Here is a 22,097-nt window from a genome sequence, read left to right as displayed (position 1 = left end):
TGAATACTTTCTGTTATAGTCATTTAATGGAATATTTATAGTTCCACTGATATTTCTTCTGCCCAGATTAGTAGTCTCAACTAATCTCTTTCTCTTCTAAAAAACATTTTTTGAAAGTAGACCTTAAAAGTTCTTATAAGATAAAACAATTTTGTAAGTAGCTGTAGTGACAGATATTAACTACGTGTATTGAAATGATTATTTTCCAATGTACACAAATATCAAACCATGAATATGGCCCACCTGAAACTAATATAATGCTACATGTCAATTATGCCTCATAAAATTTTTTTAAATAAAGTAATAAAAAAATCTTAAATAAAGCCATGTTGGGATACACAGGAAAATTACTCCACATAGATTAATCATGTCAAATCCTCTAAAATTTCATTTTAAATTTACTTTTGAAAGTTATAGAAAGAAGATTTTCTTACTCAGTTTGTCATTTTCATTTAACTCTTTCAAATGTGTAGGTTGTGGTAGTTTTCTTTAAATGCACTGATCTTTAACGTTAAGAAGTTCCGATTCTTTTATTTTTTGAGAAAAATAAAGATCATTTCTGTTTAAAGAAGTCTTTAGCATGCACAAGGTGATATAATCAAGAAAGCTTATGTAAACATTGTTTGTGGTAATCCTCCTGTCACAGAAATTGGTGAATATCTATCAACAGAAGAATGAATAAAAATACTTTCTGGTTTAGTCATTTAATGGACTGTTTAGAGCACTTAAAATTGAATTAACTAGAGCTTTCAGTACCACTATTAGTATATCTCAAAAACAGTGTTAAGAGAAAAAAAAAACAAAGTATAGAAACGTGAGTACAGTATGATGCCATCTATACAAAATGTCACCACGTGCAAGACAGTGCTCTTTATACATTTGTGTAATAAAAGGATAGAAGTATATATGAGGATTATAAATAAATTATGAATACTTCTTTGAAGGATAGGTGGAATAGAATTAAGGAGTATTCAACTATATGTATTGCATTTCTAAGTCTGGATGGTATATCCATGGGTGTGTGAAAAATTTTGTTAATTTTTTAAGTTGAAGTATGATCAACTTACAGTATTGTATTAATTTCAGGTGTATAACACAGTAATGATCACCGCACGTCTAGCTACCATCTGTCTCTATACACAGTCCACTACAGCGTCACTGACCATATTTCTCCCTGTGTTGCTATTGTTCAGTAACTAAGTCATGTCTGACTGTTTGTGACCCCATGGACTGCAGCACACCAGGCTTCCCTGGCCTTCACGATCTCCCAGAGTTTGCTCAAGCTCACGTCCACTGAGTCGGTGATGCCATCCAACCATCTCATCCTCTGTGCCCCCCACTTCTCCTCCTGCCCTCAATCTTTCCCAGGGTCAGGGTCTTCTTCAATGAGTTGACTCCTTGCATCAGGTGGCCAAAGTATTTTATTCCTGTTATTCCCTATGCTATATACTATATGCGCATGACATACTTATTTTATAATTGGAAACTTGTACCACTTTATCCGCTCCACGAATTTTCCTTATCTTCACACATCCCTCCCCTTTAGCAACTATAATTTGTTCTCTGTATCTATGAGTCTATTTCTATTATGTTTTATTTGCCTCTTTTTGTTTGTTAATTCTGCATATAAGTGACATCATATGGAGGTTGTCTTTATCTGTCTGACTATTTCACTCAGCATAAGTATTCTCTAGCTCCATTTATGTTGTTGCAAATGGCACAGTTTCATTCTTTTTATGGCTGAGTAGTATTCCTATGTGTGTGTGTGTGTGTGTGTGTGTGTGTGTGTGTGTGTGTGTAGCACATCTTCTTTATTTATTCATCTACTGATAGACATCTAGGTTGCTTATATATCTTGGCTAGTGTAAACAGTGCTGCAGTGAATGGGAGTGCATATATCTCTTCAAATTAGTGTTTGTATTTTCTTTGAATAAACACTCAGAAGTGAATTTGCTGGATCATATCGTATGTGACAAAGGTCCGTATAGTCAAGGCTGTGGTTTTCCCAGTGGTCACATACAGTTGTGAGAGCTGGACTGTAAAGAAGGCAGAACACCACAGAATTGATGCCTTCGAACTGTAGTGCTGGAGAAGACTCCTGAAAGTCCCCTGGACAGCAAGGAGATCAAACCAGTCAATCTTCAGGGAGATCAACCCTGAATATTCACTGGAAGGACCGATGCTGAAGCTGAAGCTCCAATATTTTGGTTATCTGATGCAAACAGATGGCTCATTGGATAAGTCCCTGATGCTGGGAAACATTGAGGGCAGAAGGAGAGGAGTGCATCAGAGGATGAGATGGCTGGAAGGCATCACTGATGAAACGAACATGAACTTTGGCAAACTCTGGGAGATGGTGAGGGACAGGGAGGCCTGGCATGCTGCAGTCCATGGGGTCGTGAAGAGTCGGACACTACTGGATGACTGAACAACAACAAAAATGGTAGATCTATTTTTAATTTTTTGAGGAACCACTGTACTGTTTCCACAGAGACTGCACTAATTTGCATTCCTGCCAACAGTGTATGAGGGTTCCCTTTTCTCCATATTCTTGCCAACAGTTTGTTGTCTTTCTACAATAGCCATTCTGACAGATGTGAGGTGATATCTCATTGTGGTTTTGATTTGTATTTGCCTGATAATTAGTGATGTTGAGCATCTTTTATATGCCTGTTGAAAAGTGTATGTCTTCTTTTTAAAAATGTCTATTTCAGATCTCCTGTCAGTTTTTAATTGATTTTTTAAAAATTGAGTTGTATGAGTTCTTTACATGTTTTGGATATTAACCTCTTATTAGATATATTTGCAATTATCTTTTCCCATTTATTAGATTTCCTTTTTATTTTGTTGGTGGTTTTCTTTGCTGTGCTAAAGGAGTGAGTGACTAAGTTTTATATTCTTTAAATATTTCATAACTAATGTTTTTAATGAAAAAAATTGTTATAGTCTGTTACTTTCTGTGTCCTTTAGGATAACTTACATATATTTTTGGCATTTGAATCTCAAAATATTTTTTTCCTAATGTTCTAACTGTGATTAGAAGGCCTCACATGCATTTGGAATTATTCTTTCTTCACTAAGATAGGCTTTGTTCCCATTTTATCCGTTGCAGAATAAATGTCTAGAGATTGATATGCATACCAGTTAGTGGTGACACAGCCTATGTTGAGACATTATGATTATGTGAGATCATTCCTTATTCAAGAAATTTAGTTGTATTTTCCTCTGTAACTGTTGCTTGAAATGTCACTTTCCAGGTGGGATTTGCCTTCATAAACTGCTCTTTACAGCAGTCTATCCACATGCTTAATCTTTTGCCATCTCACTGAATATAGTATATTTGGTGGCTGAAACTCTTCCTCTGCCTCAATGCAACTAGTATTTTCTAGGCCGGGATCTGACTAGCATGAAACTGTGTGTGCACAAACCAAAATATGTAACGTTATCACTAAATTACCCCTTTAAAAAATCAGTGATTTGTAACAATATGGCCATTTTTTCATATGATCCTGCAATTGCACTTTGGATATATATATACCTCAAAGTATTGAAAGCATGATCTCAAAGAAATATTTATGCACCCATGTTCATAACAGCAGTACTTAAAATAGCCAGATATGGAAGCAGCCTGAATGTCCATCAGTGGATGCATGGATAAAACAAAATGTGGTATACACATACAATGGAATATTATTCAGCCTTAAAAAGGAAGGAAATTCTGACACATGCTACTACATGGATGAACCTTGAGGACTGTCATAGTTGCTCATTCAAAAGTTGCATGGTACTTAGACCCATGATGTTTATCTGTAGGTACAGAGGGACTCAATCTCCATTGGAGTTTGTATGCGAGAAATTGGATATTGAGTCCATTTTGCTGATAATATTCATTTCCACTTGAAGCAAATGGTTATAGTTTTTAGAAGACCAGGCAATGATGTCAATACCGTGAATTTTGGTGATTATATTGGGTTGGTCAGCAAATTCATTCAGGTTTTTTCATACCATCTTATGGGAAAGCCTGAATGAACTTTCTGACCAGCCTAATACTAGTTTCTAGTAATTTGTTGAGGAGATCAAAGTAATATTGTTATAAATACCTTGAACTTAGGGCTTCCCTGGTGGCTCAGTGGTAAAGAATCTGTCTGCAGTGCAGGAGATTCAGGTTCAATCCCTGGGTCAGGAAGAGCTCCTGGAGGAAATGCTAACCCACTCCTGTGTTTTTGCCTGGGAAATCTCATGAACCAAGGAGCCAGGCAGGCTACCATTCATGGGGTGGCAAAAGAGTCAGACCCGACTCGGTGACTAAACAACAACAACCTTGAACTTAAGTTAAATTTTCACATGTATTTGGCAAATTAGCTCAGATTCTGGAGTGTTCTTAAACTCAAAAAACTTTTTTTCCTGTTATACCACTACTTCCTTTTCTTAAAGTTTTATCTCTTTTACCAAGATAAAGAACTAAGATGAATTTAGTTTTAGATTGAACTGAGTAGGAAAGTAAGATTGGTATTTTCCCAAAGGTTTATAATTCTCTTAGTTTAATAATGAATTTTTACTACATTCTTTTCAGCACTCTAAAGTAGCACTTAACTTAGTGGTACAAAGTACATGGTAAACGTTAGGGAAAAAAAGTCATTTGAGGATATAATCCTACAAAGTAGTCTTAACGATTTGTGAGCCGGAAACATTGGCTGTGCCCCATGGAACAGTGCTGCTCCTGGACATTTTCTTAAGTGTCTTACTGACTTAATAACTGGCCATTGATTTGTAAACCATGGCCCTCTGTATCTCCTCTGTCCAGTATAATCATCACATATCCTTGTTAATATTTCATGGAAAAAATATTTTCTATCGAGAGAAAAAACTTCTAGTTCTTTTATCTTACTTATTTTAGAAATGATCTAACTTTCCTCTGAGCTATGTAGTTCCATGTCAAATTGGGGGGAAAGGGAGGTAATTTGGGGGAGAAATAGAGAAGAAATCCCTGTGAGCACTATGTTATTAAGATTTTCTCTCAAGATCTTGAATTGACAAACTAGATGAAGATGTCTTTAGCAGGAGTGGATTTCCAGCTGTTGTATCTCTGAGCTTTGGAAAGGGCTTGTGACTGGAAAATCCAGTTTTCTTTGATGTCAGGTAACAAGATTACATCTTCAAAGGAATTATGTATATGCTGGATAAAGGATGCCCTTGCTTTCCTTCCTGACCTCCTTTCCGCTCCCCCATCTCATTGCGTCTAGCATCTTACTGCCATCTCATCCAAAGGAGAAGGAAATCTAGGCTACGTAGTGAGCGGAGGATGCCATCACATCTCTGGGTGTATTCTCTTCATTTGACGAGATTTTCATCACAGGCTCATGAATTTGAATACCTTAAAAAGCAAGAAGGAATACCTCTGTACACAGAGGGTGTGAGTCTGAAAGCCTCCTACCTCCCACCCAGCTGAATTCTAGAGCTGTTTGTTCGTTATAAATAAATGCTTCTTTCTCTGAAAGTTGATCTTTGTGGCACTGCAAACCTCCATCCTATTTGAGTCTTTTAAGAAAGCATCCTTGAAAGTTTGGCTAAAATCTATGTGTAAAGTATAATTTACCATGCTAGAATTCATTATATCTGTAACTTTTCAATAATACAGTTTTTTAAAAATAGAAATACCTGTACTTGAATAATAAGGTCCAATTATGCCTCGCTGAAAGAAGTGATGGTGACAAAGAAGAGGAAGTTGATTATAATAATAACAGCATATTATAAGAAGTTTGTGTTAAGAAGCTCCTTCAAGTGCTGTATGTATAAAATGTCACTCTTCAGCATCTTAGCCCCATTTAAAGATACGTATCTACTTGCAGTAAGAGTTTTCCCACCAAGATATATTTTTTTAACATGAAACAAAATTAATAGAGGAGGAGAGGAAAGTCTAGAATTTCTTTTAGGATCATTTTCAAGTTTGGGTATCATTAAACCTGATTTTGGATGCAGGTTGTTTTTATTAACAGTTGCTCATATGTCTTCTCCATAATCCTGATGTGTTCCTTCCCAGGAAAAGAACGCAGGTGTAAGATGCCTCTGCATTCGATAACATAGGAAATGAGTTGGGCTTGTCTGCTTGATAGTATTAATACCTCATGTTGCATGTGACTTTAAATGCTTAAAGGTCTGTCATAAATTTATTTCATTTGGTCTTTAAACAAGACCCATTGAGATGGGCAGTGCCGTTACTATGCAGATTGAGCAGATGGAAGATACTTTCTTTACACATGAGAACTAAATCCACAGAGATGCAATGATTTAGAGGTACACACACAGTCAAGCATCAGAGTAGGAAAAACCCTATATTCTTGGACTTGTCATCAGGTATATTTTCCTGTATATCTGTCCACAGATTTCATATGTCCATTAAAAATATGATTTTCCAGGTTTTTGTTAGACTGAGTTTTTTTTTTTTTTTTTTACCTTGAGCTTTTATGTAAGCATAACATGTAAACACAAGAGTGCCTGGTTCCCCGACTTTAAAGATGAACCAGTTCTGTGACACCTGTGTTGGAGTGTTCTACCTAAGCCCACCCAGCATGTAGAAGGGTAAAGATCAGCCCCATCTTCTCAGTGAGGCCCATGGTGTTCACCTCAGCCCATATGACATATCTTTGTTTAGCTTTGAGGCATTGAAATTCAGTAAGAAGATGGAGCTGGGGAGTACAATAAAGATTCCTTTTTTCCCCAATTTCAGTGGAAAACTTGCCACATTCCATTGGGACAGAAAGCAATCTCAGAAGAGAAGACCTTGAAGGTCACCAGCAGGGAGCCATGGTCTTTTTCCCTGGCCAAAAACCACCAGCCTGTGCCTTTCTTTTCTTTCAGGAAACAGATCCTGGTTGCTAACTCTTTCTTCCACCCTGTGTCCATTTGGTTTGGCAACCTCACACCAGCTGTTCCCACTTCCTTCCCCTGGCTGTAATTACCTAAATGTTAGGCAGAGAAACTTTCCAATTTTGGAGACTCTTCCACATTTATTTATCCTTATGATGACCTCTTCAGTGTTACATTGTCCCAAGTAGCTCTCAAAAGTTGTCTTTGTCTTCCTTTGGATTGAGACCTATGCTAGATTGTCTGGTTTGCCTTGCTTCCTGGGTTGGTTATCAAAGCATCCTGGAGAAAACATTTGAGGATGTTTTTGGTACAGCCAGAGAGTACATTGGTTAAAGGTCCCCTAAAGACTTTAGGCAAGAACGAAGTTGTAGTGGGGTGATGCATCTTCAGAAACAGTTCACGGTTAAGGACCTGGAGTTTATGTTGATTTTTGTTTTTTCATTTTTAGGCTCTTTAGACAAGACATTTCCACTGAGTGATGTGAAGTATTGCAGTTGCCTGTTAAATTTATTCCCCTTCCTCCTTTTTATTCCCCTTCAATGGATTTAGCACAGATTAGTCACTGCGGCTTCCCCGGTGGCTCAGCAGTAGAGAATCCACCTGTAGTCCAGGAGATGCAAGAGATGAAAGTTTGATCCCTGGGTCAGGAAGATCCCCTGAGGAGGACATGGCAACCCACTCCCTATTCTTGTCTGGAGAATCCCACGGACACAGGAGCCTGGTGGGCTATAGTCCATTGGGGTCACAAAAAGTTGGACCCGATTGAAACAACTGAGCACGCACGCATGCAAATATTCACTGTTCCACCTCAGTGGTTAGATACCTTTTCAGGTCTTGTTTGCTATTTATTTGTACTGAGTTAAAATGCACAAATAGTACCTTTCTTTCTTTAAAGTTGATGCCTCCTTTAAGGTTACATCGTAAGCTGTGAGTAAGCTCTTCTTCAGGAGAACCATTTGTACCCGTTTAGCTTCTATAAAAACGTGAGCAAGCAGTTAATAAAAATTCAGTAGGACGGCTATAAGGATGATTGAATATAGTTTTAGAATTTTTTATGATGCGTACATTACCTGAAATGGAAGCAAAGAAGACATGTAAGAGGGTTATTACTTCAATAAGTAATTCTTCAGGAGGACATAACATACTGGCTGTAGGCCAGTAACAACCGTGGTTATTTCCTTTGGTGACAGCCAGAAGGGAGCCTTCAGCTCATTCAGCCAGCATCACAGCTCCCTTCATCACCACCTCCATCTCTGTGTCTGGTTCGCCAAACAGAAATCATGGTTGAGTAGCTCCTGTGCTGGGCATAAGGACATCGCTCCTTCCAGTGGCTCGAGAACAATGCTGACTCTGATAGGCCTTTAACCAAAAGTAGGTGATAGGATACAGCACCGGAAGGGACCAACAATCCCTCTCTCCAGTTCTTAGTGAGTTACAGTAGAGAGAGGTGAGATGAGACATGGCCAGTCGGGAGCAGAGCCAAGACTTACACCTATCTATCCTAATTCAGAGTCCAATATTTTTTACATTCATGAATTAGTTAATGTATTCATTCTTTTATTGAGCACCAACTATATGCCCTGTAATCTGCTAGGCAATCAGTGGGGATACAAATATGAACTAAACATGGCTCTTGCACCCAAGGAACTCATGATGTAGGATAGGAGAAGCATATAAAGCGGTAATTGCAGTGTGGTATATCCAGTGCTGTCTCAGAGGTCTGTATGCGGAGTCATGAGGGCAAAGATAAGGACATCAGCTGCTTCTGTTAGGAGGTTAGGTATCACTGCAGGCAGTCACGAGAGAACAGGGTTTCCTGTGCAATATGCAGAGGATGCTGTGTGGTACACGATTAAGAGAAGAGTGTTGTTTTCCTTTTCTTTCTTTTTTCTTTTTTTGCTTAGAGGGATGAGAGAAGGCTATGACTATCTAGGAAAGAGTGTGGTTTGCTATTCTGGAGAGATGCTCCATAAATCAAGTTCAGAAAATTCTGCATACTATATTCCTGGCTTTGTGACTATCTGAGCCAGGATAGCTAGACTATCCTGGCTTTGTGTTTTTCATGAACCGTGTGTGTGTGTGTGTGTGTGTGTGTGTGTGCATGTGCGTGCGAGTGTAGTGGGGGAGGTGGAGAGATGCATTAACTACCTGTGAAACATTGTGGGAAAAGACACTTTCACCTTTCCTCTACATCATTGCTCATCTGTCTCTTGATTTCCATCCCCCAGGGCACTACCATTGTCCAAGTCCAAAGTCCAGACATTCCTGGACTTTGGCGATAACTACCTGAATGCTTTTTTCCATCAAATACTAAATACCACCATCTAATTCATATTTTTAAGACTTTTACAAGGTTTACCTTTTAATCACTTGTCTTTCTTGGGTAATGCATTCACCCAATATAAACATTTATAACTACGAAAAGAATATATTATTGAAAAGCTGTCCTCTCATCCTTGTCCTCCAGGCAGTCGGATCCCCTCTCCATTGGCAGCCACTGTTATTGGTTTCTTGTATATCCTTCTAGTGAGATTTTAGAAGTAGACAAATGAGGATTTTTATTTTTCTCCCTTTTAGATACATAAGTAGAAACAGGGTAACAACCATTCTGTCCTTTCCCTTTGTTCGCTAGGCAGTGTATCTTGGAGATCTTTCCATATCACTTCATAGAGAACTTTCTCATCTTTTGTTCAGCTGCATTGTATTCCATCGTGTCAAGGAACCATAGTTTAGTCGGCCAGTTTCTAGTTGAACATTTGTGTTGTTCCCAACCTTTGCTTTTACAAACAATGTCCCAGTGTGTGCAGAGACTTTTATATGTCTGTCACTCACCTGAAAAAACACTTTTACTCTCATATGCCCAAATGCCCACACAACAGAGGAACTTTATTTTGGCATTCAAGGCTTTCTTCAATTAGGCCCCAAATAACTTTATATTATTATCAGTATGTGCCAAAATGAACTTTCTGTTTTAGCCCAATGATTGAATTCAAGATCTTTTCAATAATAAAAGGAAACCCTTTTATTTCTCTCTTCTATACTTCTCAAAAAAATGAGCTGTTTTCTTTAGCCCCAGGAATAATATTTATTGTTTCCTAAATGGGCCTTTGCATTCCTAGTCCTCTAGCCTGGATTCCTACCTCCCCGCTTTGTCTTTGGAAGATATGACTGTCCTCTTGAATTCCACCTTCTTTGCTGATCTTCAACCTTTTTCGGTCCCTAGGAACATCTTTTCCCCAGAAACCCCAGTTCTTACTGTTGTATTGCTCTTTGGATGTAGGACAGATATGCATACACGGTTGTATGCAGAGACTTAAGTTTCTTTTTACATGTGTATGTGTTCTTTTTTTCATCAGCAAGATTGTGAGTACTGAAGGGCCTCTTTTAGTATTTTATATACATCTTTATGGCTCTCAGAATTACCCTGCACAATCCCTTCCTCTTTTTGTTTACTCATCTGTTACCCTTAATCATTCAGAAATCTTACCTCCTGCCCTAAGCTGAAGCCCTCCTAGGTTCCCCTTTGCCCCACGTCGATCCTGGGATGAATGACAGCCGGTCCCCTGGGGTGAGTGACAGCCTGCATCACTCCTCTGCTCCTCTCGTACCTCGCCTGGGTTGGTTCCGCTTCTGGTCTTAGCCAGATGGACCACACTGTAGACTCCACAAATGCCTCACATTTCCTGTTTCCCCGGCAACACACATGCCATCTTTTCTAAAACACAGTCCCATTCTCTCCTTTCTCAATCATGGTTCCCCAACCTCATGAAGCTTTTAGGCCCCAGACTCTTCTAGATTGTCTCTTCCACGTCTCTACTCATCTTGAAGTCTAGGAATAATAATAGCTGGCTTTATCAAGAGCTTTCTATGTGCCAGATATGATATAGCCACATTATTCCCATGATCGCATTTATTTCTCATAATCGAGAAGATGGGGCACCACCTGCAATGTATTTATCATATTTTACTTCTTACAGAACAATACATAACATTTATGACTAGTTATTGTCAGATGTCCTTATTGTCTACATATGATTTGCCCACCGCCCAGTAGCCAGCACCCTTTATTTCTAGCTTTTCTCCAAGCATGCTGCTGGGTTCCTTCTCAGGGCATGATTGAGACTGTGCTTTGGGAAAGCTAACTCATTTTAATCTCTTTCCCCAAAGATTGTAGCTGATAAGATAATTCTGCGCATACATACTCTGCAGAAATGATTTTCAGATTTCAGTTTTGGATTCTACATGTTTATGGTGTCTTCCTTAAACCATAGTTGATATTTTTGTGCACTCTTGTGCCCTTCATCAGACTGTAAACTCAGATGCAGGAACTTAGTTGATACCTTATATTCTTCACATTCTGAATTTCTAATTGCTAGTGATAAATAAATAAAATTGTTAATACAAATTTTGCCATGTAGAATATTTCAGTTAATTAGTTGAATTAATTAATTTTGTATTAACTTTTGCTTTATTCTTCTCTTTTCTCTTTTTTCAGGAAATCATTTGCCAGAAGAATACTGTGAGTATTTTACTTAACCCTTCCATAAATGTTTTTATCTTTTCTTTTTTATCAGTTAATTGCTGGTATATTTTCTATTTCCACAAATAATTAATTTCTGTCTCTTCCTTTTAAAGTTTCTGATGTATCAATATAAATATGGCTATTTTACATAAGTATCCCTTTATAGTGAAACTTTATTTATACTAGAGGGAGATGACACTGATGCCTGTTTTTTTCTATATATAATTATATTTAGAACAAAACTACATAGTATATTCAATTTTGTATAATTATGAGTGTTACTAAAGCAGCATGTATATATAAATGCACTGATAAACACACATATGTGTGTGTGCATATCTATATATACAGATACACAAGTATTGATATATATATACTGTATATCTATATGTATACTATATAAATGAATTATAAATGTTTCAATACATATACACACATATATACACATACACACACATATGGAGATATGTCTACATATCTCTATCATCTTTACATTGAGATTGACTTAAGTTCCTAAGTATTATAGAGCACACTTTAAGACCTTGGAAACCACACTACAAAGTTCTTACCCTCCACAGAAAATTAAAAATTAAAGAGTGATAAAGATAAATTTAAGAAATTTAAATGCATAAAGTATAATTGTATTTTGGAATTAGCATGGTTATGTCAATGGTCATGTTTTCATTTTGGAAAGTAAGCCAGTATTTAAAACCTTAATGTATTTCTGAAATGTAGAGTGGAAATAGCATACTGCATAAAAATCTGCACATATTTCCATTTATGATGATAAGATTAAAAGTACAATGGGTAAATTTCCCTTAAATCAGAAGTTGAAGAAATTAAGATTTAAGAAATTTACGACTTCAGGTCAGGGACTCATTGCAGCATGAATAATGTTGCCATGATAAACTTATCCTTCACATCTCAACAGGAAAAGAACAAGGATTGCTTCATGCATCAGTTCAGTGTAACAGATTTTATGAAGCAAATATTGATGGAACATGAACTTTGTGCCAGGTTTTGGGTTTGGTGCTGCAAGAGACTCACTATGGAGGCTGAAAGTGGAGACAACTCTTTCATAATTGTCCCAGGAGACAACTGAGACATGCCAGAGTGTTGCTGGGGGTGGGGGGGATGGTCAAGCAAATAAGCAAACAAACAAATTAGAAATTAGCATAAGGCAATATCTCAAAGAGTGGGTAGCCCATCCCTCCAGTGGTCATGGAGGTTTTTCAGAGGAGGTAGCATTCACCTGAATGGCAGAGAAGGACTGATCATTCCCACTGATAGTCTGGACGTGTGGGGAAGCAGGTTTGTGAGTTGACCCAATATTACACATTATGAACAAGTCATCCGTTGACTCAAGTCAGCTGCTGTGTTTCCAGTGCTAAGTCCCTCTCAAAAGCTGAGTATTTGGGGCATATATTTCAGTTATATTTGGTGGCTGAGGGCATGTCTTTCCAGAAATTTAATTCATGCTCCACACGTACTTATGTTCACCTTTATGTAACTTTTAAAAATTGAAAACAGAGTTGGCATTATTATTTTTTAAACAAAAGTAGTAGAGATAATCGGAGAGAATTCGTCTCAATTTTGAGCCATGTGTTTTTATAACCATGAAAACAAGTGTGGGCTGAAGAGACCAGTCTTGTTATTTTATGACCATGCCTCATTGTTTTGAAACTTAAGGAAAGGTGGTCTTTCTCCTTCGAGAAGCAGGTTTAATTGTTTTAGAATTAGTACCTTATTAATAAAAGACAGTTGTTGCACCTAAAGTGTCTGTTCTTGATCACAGTCTTTTATTTGCTTTGGATTATTAGGTATTTCAAAATCAGGATTGGCAGCAATCTATAAATAGAAATTGCCGTAATGGTATTTCTAAGCTCTATGTGAGCCAACTTGGGAAATAAATGTTCCCATATTATTAGTGTTCATCATTGTGAAAAGGTGCTTTTTTCAATAGCTGGTATCCTTTTAAAAAACACACCATCCACAACCACTCCCCCATTCTTTCTCCCCATTGCAGGCTTGCTGGGTTGGCTCTTAGCTCAGGCCCAGAAGTGCCTCCTGCTGCTTACTTCTTTGTCCCTTTTTTTTTTTTTGGTCACCAACAATGGGACATTGAATAACAGTACTGCCTTAGAGAAGAGATTCCAAAAAGTACAGTGAGACCAGGAACTTGGGAAAGCCTCAGCATGCGGAATACCTTCAAAGATTCCGAAACCTCATCCCATGGGGTTTGAAGATAGTTGGAATCTGATTTTCTCTGCTATTTGCATGAGTCATCTTTCTTTCTTTACCTACCTACTGCTCAATACACACCCAGACATCTGATATTCCTCTTCTCTCAGAATGTTTTACACAGATGTTATTTCTCAATGCCCAGTCTTTCAGTAATAATGTATTCTACTTCTTATCTTATACACAAATACACATGATATTAAGGCTTCTGAAGGTACAGAACTGTATCCAGCAGTAGAGGAATAATATTCCAAAATTCCAATAGTGCTTTTCTGGTGTAATGGCTTCTCACCTGTTTGTCCTTACCTTGTAACTTAGAAGATTTGGAGCCTTCTCTTTTGTAGTTTTGAGTCAAAATTCTTTTCAAAAATAGGAGTATTTGATTCTGTTGCTCTTTTACAACTCCCTCAAAAGTTTAAGCTCTAGAAGATTGGAAAAGCCATCTCTTGATATGCTTGCCTTTCTTTTCTGCTTAGACAGTAGCTTGGGTCAAAGAATTAGTTTGGTGAACCCTCTCTGAGATCTTGGTAACATTTTAGAAGCAGGGTATGTTTATTTTTCCTCTTCCTGACTAGTCTTCCAATTACTGTTCCATGAAGGAGAACTTGTGAAAAGAACACCTTAATGTGCTTGATTTAAAAATCAAATTGCAACCTTTGGAGGTTCTTCTCATACTTTCCGGCCCAGTTTCTGCTTCATTACCTGAGATACAAGTGTCTCAGAGAATAACATGGTCATAAATAATCAAGTGGGGCCATGAGGGCATTTGGTACTTCTTGGCTGTTTGCTACGAGGCAGTAAGTTGGCTCATGCAGGGGTCCGTGCAAGGTGACCTGAAGCAAAGGGTTGGTGTGCCAGTGAATCAAGGACACTCGGGAGGTTGCTCAGCCCCCTGGCCATAATGGCAGGCCCTCCGGAAAAGGAGTCCATGGACTGGTGTCCTAGACACATCACAGCTCAGCTGTGTGACCTTGCAAGCCTTACCTGAATCCTCACCTGTGAAATGGAGACAAGATTCCTTCCATCAGTGGGCTGTGGTAAACATATGACCATTCATTCCTTGGCACCTGCACGTAATGAATAAATGTTTACTATCATTCATTTAGTTTAAAGGATAAGAGAAGCAATGCATTGTTCTCCATTCTGCTGACATGGAACATATGATTTGGGCTCCTGGACTCCCTGGAAGAATGATAAATAGACTTTTCTCCCCATCTCATTATAGTTTTCAGCCCTCTGCTTTCTCTCCAGCTTTTTCTTGTAGAGGTCTCTCTCATTTCCTCAGACTCAGCCATACCAGATAATTTCCAGGTCTGCATTTTGGCTTGGAACTCTTGGATGTTATCACTTTAGAAGTCCTGTTCCCCTTAAATCCCAACCTTTCAAAACTGTGCGTGTCACTCTACTCACCAAATCAAATCTCACCCTCTTGAAGTTCATCTCATATTTTAAATAGAAGTCAGTCTCTGTTTATGATTCATTACCTAATACATAAGAAATGCCCCCAAATGTAATTTGTTCATAAATATTATTAAGTCTGGTTCTGCTTCTGAATTCTTGCTTTTTGTTAAGGATCGCATTCTCTTTTAAGGAGCCCCATTTACAACTATGGAGTGGCCTTCAATGCCTTCTTCTTCCTCTCTTTCAATATCTGTAACCAGTTGGCTGGTCTCAGTGATTCTTTCTTCTTAACATCAAGTTCATGCATCAGCTTTTGTGATCTGGTCTTGCTTTGTAGCTTCCCACCTAATTTCCTTAAATCTCATTTCTTTCTTTCTCAGTGCATTCTGTTTTCTGCCCAGACTGTCAAAATGCACAGCTTTAGTTATGTTTTCTTTCCTACTCTGAATCCTTCCAGGATTCCCACTGCCCGGAACAGAGATTGAAATCCTTGGCTTTGTGTTCACCTCCCTTCCCTGACCCCTAAGCTCCAGTCAGGCTCTCTTCCTCAGGGGCATCCAGTCTGATGTCTCCTTCATTCTTCCCAGTTCCGCTTGTGTTTGCACTAGTGCCCCCTCCCTTGGCATCATCAGGAACAGATAGAAGGTCGTGCTGAGTGAGTGGAGAGGGATACAGGCTGAGGCTAGAGAGAGAGGCAGGGTTTGGATAGTTAAGCCCTCGTAGGTGACAGTGATCTATTTTATCTTTATCCCAGGAGCAAGGGAGGGGGCTTGAGCAGCCAAGAGAAGGCATCTGATATATGTTATTGAAAGAGCCCTTTGACAGCTGGGTAAAAAAACAGATTGATAGGCAAGAGGAAAAGCAGGGGGCCCAGGTAAAAGCCAGTTACAATGGCTCAGGCCAGGATGATGGTGGCATGGTCTGCAGTGCTAGTAGAGAAGATGGAGTGAAATGAACAAATAGGAGATGTATCTTGGAGGTGGAATAGACAGGACCTTGATAGTTTGTGGGAGGTGGAGGAAATGGAAGCATCAAGGATAACTTCAGGGTCTCTTGTTCAGCTGCAAGGTTGTATCTGACTCTTTTCGACCTCATGGACTGCAGCACGCCAGGCTTCCCTCTCCTTCACTATCTCCCAGAGTTTGCTCAAACTCATCTCCATTGAGTCGATGATACCATCCAACCATCTCATCCTCTGTCGCCCCCTTCTCCTGCCATCAGTCTTTCCCAGCATCAGGGTCTTTTCCAATGAGTTGGCTCTTCGCATCAGGTGGCCAAAGGATAGGAGCTTCAGCTTCAGTCCTTCCAATGAATATTCAGAGTTGATATCCTTTAGGATGGACTGGTTGGATCTCCTTCCTGCCCACAGGACTCTTGAGTCTTCTCCAGCACCACAGTTCAAAAGCATCAATTCTTTGGCGTTCAGCCTTCTTTTGTTGTCCAACTCTCACATTGGTACATGATTACTGGAAAAACCATAGCTTTGACTATATGGACCTTTGTTGGCCAAGTGACGTCTCTGCTTTTTAATATGTAGGGTCTCTCGATTTAGTAACTGAGATGCTAGCAAAGCCATGACTGCGATCGAGCAGCCTGGAGGGAATCAGCTTATTCTGGCATCGCTCACACTTCGGTGTTATGTGGGCAGCCCTGAAATGTTAGCTCTTATCATTTCCATGTATTTATGCTGTGTCTCTGACAAGTTTTCTGAAGGCTGAGGGCTGTGTTTTAAACTACCTTGTTTCACTTACAGCATATATCATAGTACTGTAGCCAAGAGAATGATGGATAAATATTTAATGGATTGATAGAAACGGTGCCATGCTGTATTTTTTTATCATGTGTAAGTCTGAATTACTTGAAGTAAGCAATTAGAGAAATTGGAGGAAATTTTCATAGGTCATGGATAGGAAATGAAGTTTTTTGTTTTTTTTTTTTTCCCCTTCACATTTAGGATTACTATTTAAAAGTCAGATTTGGGGTGACGTTAGTGTGGGGTCAGCAGGTCAGCTCACCACCTCGTGGTGCTTCCTCTTTCCGCAGATGTGCACTGGGAACTACACGTTTATTCCTTACATGATAACGCCGCATAACAAGGTCTACTGCTGTGACAGCAGCTTCATGAAGGGCTTGACTGAACTTATGCAGCCAAACTTTGAGCTGCTTCTGGGACCCATCTGCTTACCTCTTGTGGATCGTTTCATTCAGCTTTTGAAGGTGGCGCAAGCAAGTTCCAGGTAAAGTTTAATAATGCCGTTTGGTAGTGATAGTGAAGTGTTTGTGTACTTAATTTATGTAAGTCCACTACATCCAAACCTGCACGTTGTGAACTTTTGAAGACGTGAACGTGAGTCTGTACGTTCAGCCGCATAAGTTGGTTTACACACGTGGCGTACATTGTCACTTGCAGCTTGCCCTCCATTTCCTCTTGCTGACGATCCTTCAGCTCTGCTATCTCCCAACTCTCTCTCTTCTCCCATCAGTAACTCTTCCTACCTCTTTACTTGATGCCAATCTCTGTATGCCAGCTCTTGTATTATACGAATGTACTGTACTGTAAGGTTAAAAATGTTTTATTTTTCATGTTTATTTTTTACACATTATTTGTGTGAAAAGTATCATAAATCTATTAAAGTACAGTACTATACAACCGATTGTTTTCGTTGGGTACCTAGGCTAACTTTGTTGGACTTAATGAACAAATTGAACTTATGAATGTGCTCTCGGAACAGAACTCATTCGTATGTCGGGGACTTTCTGTATTTGTGCACCTTATCAGATGTTTCTTACATATAATACTCAGTCAAGAACCAGGTAAATATATATATAGTGCCCTTTAAGTGGATAAAATACGTGTAGCATAGTCTATCTTTTGAATTTTGTCCACTTTATTCAGAGGAGAACAACTTGAAATCAGAAAAAAGAAAGACTGCTATCTGTGTTATAGTAATGTTAGAGCTAAAAATATATTCCATGTAAGTACAGAAACATTATCTGAAAAAATGTCCAGGGACTTTTAGTGTAAGGACAAGAACTCTCTAAAAATTGTTGAAAGCATTATTATATTTTAGTTAAGAGGAGTCATTTATGCTGATAAATGATGATGCTGGATCAGAAGGTACATGTTATATTATGTTCGAATCATGGGCACACCTAATTTATTTAGAACAACTCCTACTCAAGACAGGAAAATGAAAAATAAAGTTTTGGCATTTTAGCTGGAATACTGCAGGCCCTCGGACAACTCATTAACGTGGAGTATCTTTACCTTTCATTCTTCCTGGAGTAAAATATTCGGATGCCCCAACGTTTTAATAATACCAGCTAGATGAGGTGTTCGTTCTGTACATCTTAATGGTCTGAAAGGTACGAATGCTGCAGGTGTCATTTATTTCCTTACAAGGTCACTGCTTTTCATTGAAATACTTTCTAGTATCGACTCTTAAAAATGTGTGTTTTTCCACCAGCCAGTATATCCGGGAGTCTATACTCAACGATATCAGGAAAGCTCGTAACTTATATACTGGCAAAGAATTGGCAGCTGAACTGGCAAGAATTCGACAGCGAGTGGATAATATTGAAGTCTTGACAGCAGATATTGTCATAAATCTGTTACTTTCATATAGAGATATCCAGGTGAGAAGATGCTCAAAATCAAGTCTTGGTTGTGTATCATGTTGGAGGAATAAGGGAGTGTTAATATCCAGTTTCAGTTAGCTAATAAGTCACTCATGTTACTACATGTAATTTTTTATTGACTCTCCTAAGCTTTCCATCCAGAGATTTTATGATAAATGAAACAGACTCATATAAGTTAACCATCAGTGATTATGAAAGTCTTGTACGGTAAAGGGCTGCCTTTTTCCTGCAAAAGAACAGAAAGAAAAATTTGCATGCATAGTTAATCCACAGACGGCTGTTCTGCTCTGCTAGCCTCAGGCACACCTGCCTGTCACTAAGTGAAATCTTTGTTTTAGCAAAGAACAGACATTTTTAGAGCTTTCCAGATATATCTCTTACTCCTGGAATTGTGTTGCTTGGAATTGATAGTGCTGGATCTAACTAGCCAAAAGTGAGAAATGTGCAATTGATTAGTTATAAAAATAACTTTAAAAATGAGTAATGTAAAACACAAACGTGACATATTATTTTATTGGGAAGTCTTAAAATTTTTTAAATTACGCTAAGAAGAATCATGGGGCTAGTGGTAGAGAAGCCACCTGCGCATGTAGGAGACATAAGAGACATGGGTTCGATCCTTGGGTCAGGAAGATCCCCTGGAAGAGGAAATGGCAACTCACTCCAGGATTCTTGCCTGGAGAATCCCATTGACAGAGGAGCCTGGCGGTCTACAGTCCATGGGGTGGCAAAGAGTTGGACGTGACTGAAGCAGCTTAATACAACACACACAAGAAGAATGAAATCCTCTCTGAGTTGGGGATTTGCTGTTGGATTTTTACAATAAAATTTAAGTGACTTGTGGTTTCCTATTCCTACCCATTCAGGCTTGAGTAAAGCTTCTTGTGGATAACAGAGATTCACATACAGGGAGATGCGTGGCACTTAAGATCCCATGGCTGGAGAGCCTTCTAATGTTGAAACCAAATATTTTTGTTATTTATAACAGAAGTTCTATCGGTTGCTCCATGTTCCTGATATCTTGGAAATTGTCTCCCTGAAAGTAATTGAAAACATCCTGCATACAAGGAATCTAGCTCCAGGGAGAAGTAAACCACCTGTACTGAGAAAATGTAGTATTACCATGCTAGAGAGTTTATTGTTTTGTAGGTCAGAGATGGTAATTCAATATTTCCAGTGTTTTATCTATATAATCTAAAACCCTTATTCAGGCAAGCAAATGAACAAACAGTTTCTTCTTGGTTCTAGATTCTTTAAGGTATTTCATGGGTTCTAGTTCCTTTTTAATACCCTTCTTGGTTTCAGGCATCTGGTTGTTCAAAGGCATTTCATTGTCAGGACTTTCTCCCAAAGATTTAATTCTGTGTTATTCTTCTCCTGTTTGAAAGGACTATGATTCTATTGTGAAGCTGGTAGAGACTTTAGAAAAGCTTCCAACGTTTGATTTGGCCTCCCATCACCATGTGAAATTTCACTATGCATTTGCACTGAATCGGTAAGAAGAAAAAGTTCCCCCCACAATGTGCCTAATGTATTACTTTTTAACCTGCATATTCTTTCCATGATTTGTTTTTCGTGTAGCCTTGCAACCACTCCTACTATAATGTATTGTTAATATTTCTACTTCAACCATATAAAATATAGGAAGCATTCATTCTGATTGTCTCACTTTTCATGAGTAAAAGAAGTACCCTCAATGTTTATATATCTAAATTCTTAAAATTCTTTTGCTTCTCTGTCAAAGTTTGTGTTTTCTATTTAAATATATCTGGGGGATTTTTAAAATTACATGGATGTGATATTGTCTTTAAATAGACTGAACGCCAAGTGGTTATTTATATGAAAACTAACTAGAGTAGGGATAGTTATATCTAGGGGAACATATTCCTAATCAGAGAAGATGTTCACTGAGATTGTTCTGAATATACCTGATTATTAATATAATCAAAACTCTGTGGACCACATTTTAGGTCATGTGTCCATGAATTTTCTAGGATCAGGACTAACAGTGCTGCTTCCAGTCCTGCCTCTGTGCTTTCTGTCCGCATCATGACTGACACCTACCCCAGTGCCACTTCTACCCAGAGTCACCATGGAAGACCATCCCTCCTCTGGCCATAGAGAGGCCTAAAGCACTAAACTCTCCAGAACTTAGTTTTGCTGTTCTCTTCGATGGTAGAGAGTTGGATATGTATGTAATCACTACAGTTGAAGAGAATGATTAAAAAAAAAGAGAGAGAGAGAGGGGAGCCTCACATCTATTTTTCATTTGCCGTGAAGTCTTAATTATTTTACCAATGAGGAAACTAAAGTGCTTGAGTGACTTTTCTTCAAGGCTCGTGGTTATGTCATAACACAGGCTTAGACCCAGAGCAAGCCAATGCGGGCACTTGTATTCTCCCCCACTCAGTTCTCCTGCCTTTGTCTCCAAAGAAAAGTCAGCATGCTCTTCAACCAGATATTGTGTCTTTCCTTTATTCTTCTGCCCAAGCTCTACAATGTGCTACCTTTATCAATATGATCATGAAAGTCAATTTTATCTCTGCATTTATTAAGCATGTTTTCTTTAGATTTGGCAGAGAGAGATGAAAGCTCCAGAGATTAACTTTTCCAACTGGTTTTCAAATAAATCCTTTTTTGAAAGATGAAATGGAAGATGGAATGAAATATATTATATTTTGAAATGAAAAATGAAAGTCCCTAAGAGCCTCTTATATTTTCTTTTATCTATATTTCATCTCTGTCTTTCCTAAGATAGAATAGAATGAAATGATAAATGTATTTGTATGGAGCATTATTCTAAACTGAAGGCATTTAGTACAGAATGTAAAAAGGAGTTTCATGGACAAAAAGATTTAAAATAGTAATTGAGAACAGAAATAACTCTTTTATGTAACAGTTTTATTGAAGTGTAATTCATACATCATACAAGTTTATTTAAAGTGTATGATGCAATGGATTTTAATGTATTAACAGAGTTGTGTGACCATCAATACCATGAGTTTTAAAGTATTTATATTACCTTTCCCAAAACCACCCACACCCAGTCCTGCTCCAGCGGGGGTAGGACACTCTCCCATTCCTCCCAAATCCAGACCTAGGCAACCATAGATATCTCATTCTGTCTCCATAGATTTGCCTATTCTGGATGTTTCATGCAATGAGATTGTACAATATATAGTCTTTTTGTGGCTGGCTTCTTTAATTTAGCGTAAATGTTTTCAAGGTTCAATAAATAACTCTTAAAGAGAATTTTTATCTTTGAGAACAGTCTGTATGTACTCATCAGTTTTAAAATGAGCTATATAAAGCGGCTTCCTTAGGTGACTGATTGGTCAACTCAGGTTGCTTTATTGGTATTGTCTATGAATTAGTTTGCTCAATGTTTTGGAGCAAAAGCCACTGAAACCTATAGCATCAGGGTTTT

General features: G+C 38.3%; 1 protein-coding gene across 1 annotated transcript in view; it reads left to right on the top strand.

Moving 5' to 3' along the window:
• MAP3K5 (mitogen-activated protein kinase kinase kinase 5) overlaps positions 1-22,097 on the top strand; it is a 213,345-nt gene that overhangs the window by 66,670 nt on the left and 124,578 nt on the right. Inside the window, exons 3-6 of the mRNA XM_043888113.1 lie at positions 11,363-11,386; positions 17,075-17,268; positions 18,499-18,667; positions 20,059-20,165. Coding sequence (XP_043744048.1) covers positions 11,363-11,386; positions 17,075-17,268; positions 18,499-18,667; positions 20,059-20,165 — 494 coding nt within the window. The remainder of the gene's footprint in view (positions 1-11,362; positions 11,387-17,074; positions 17,269-18,498; positions 18,668-20,058; positions 20,166-22,097) is intronic.

Source organism: Cervus elaphus, chromosome 26, assembly GCF_910594005.1.
Source record: "Cervus elaphus chromosome 26, mCerEla1.1, whole genome shotgun sequence".
Classification (NCBI taxonomy): domain Eukaryota; kingdom Metazoa; phylum Chordata; class Mammalia; order Artiodactyla; family Cervidae; genus Cervus; species Cervus elaphus.
The sequence above is the reverse complement of the archived record's forward strand: the minus strand, read 5'-3'. Positions and strand labels throughout refer to the sequence as shown.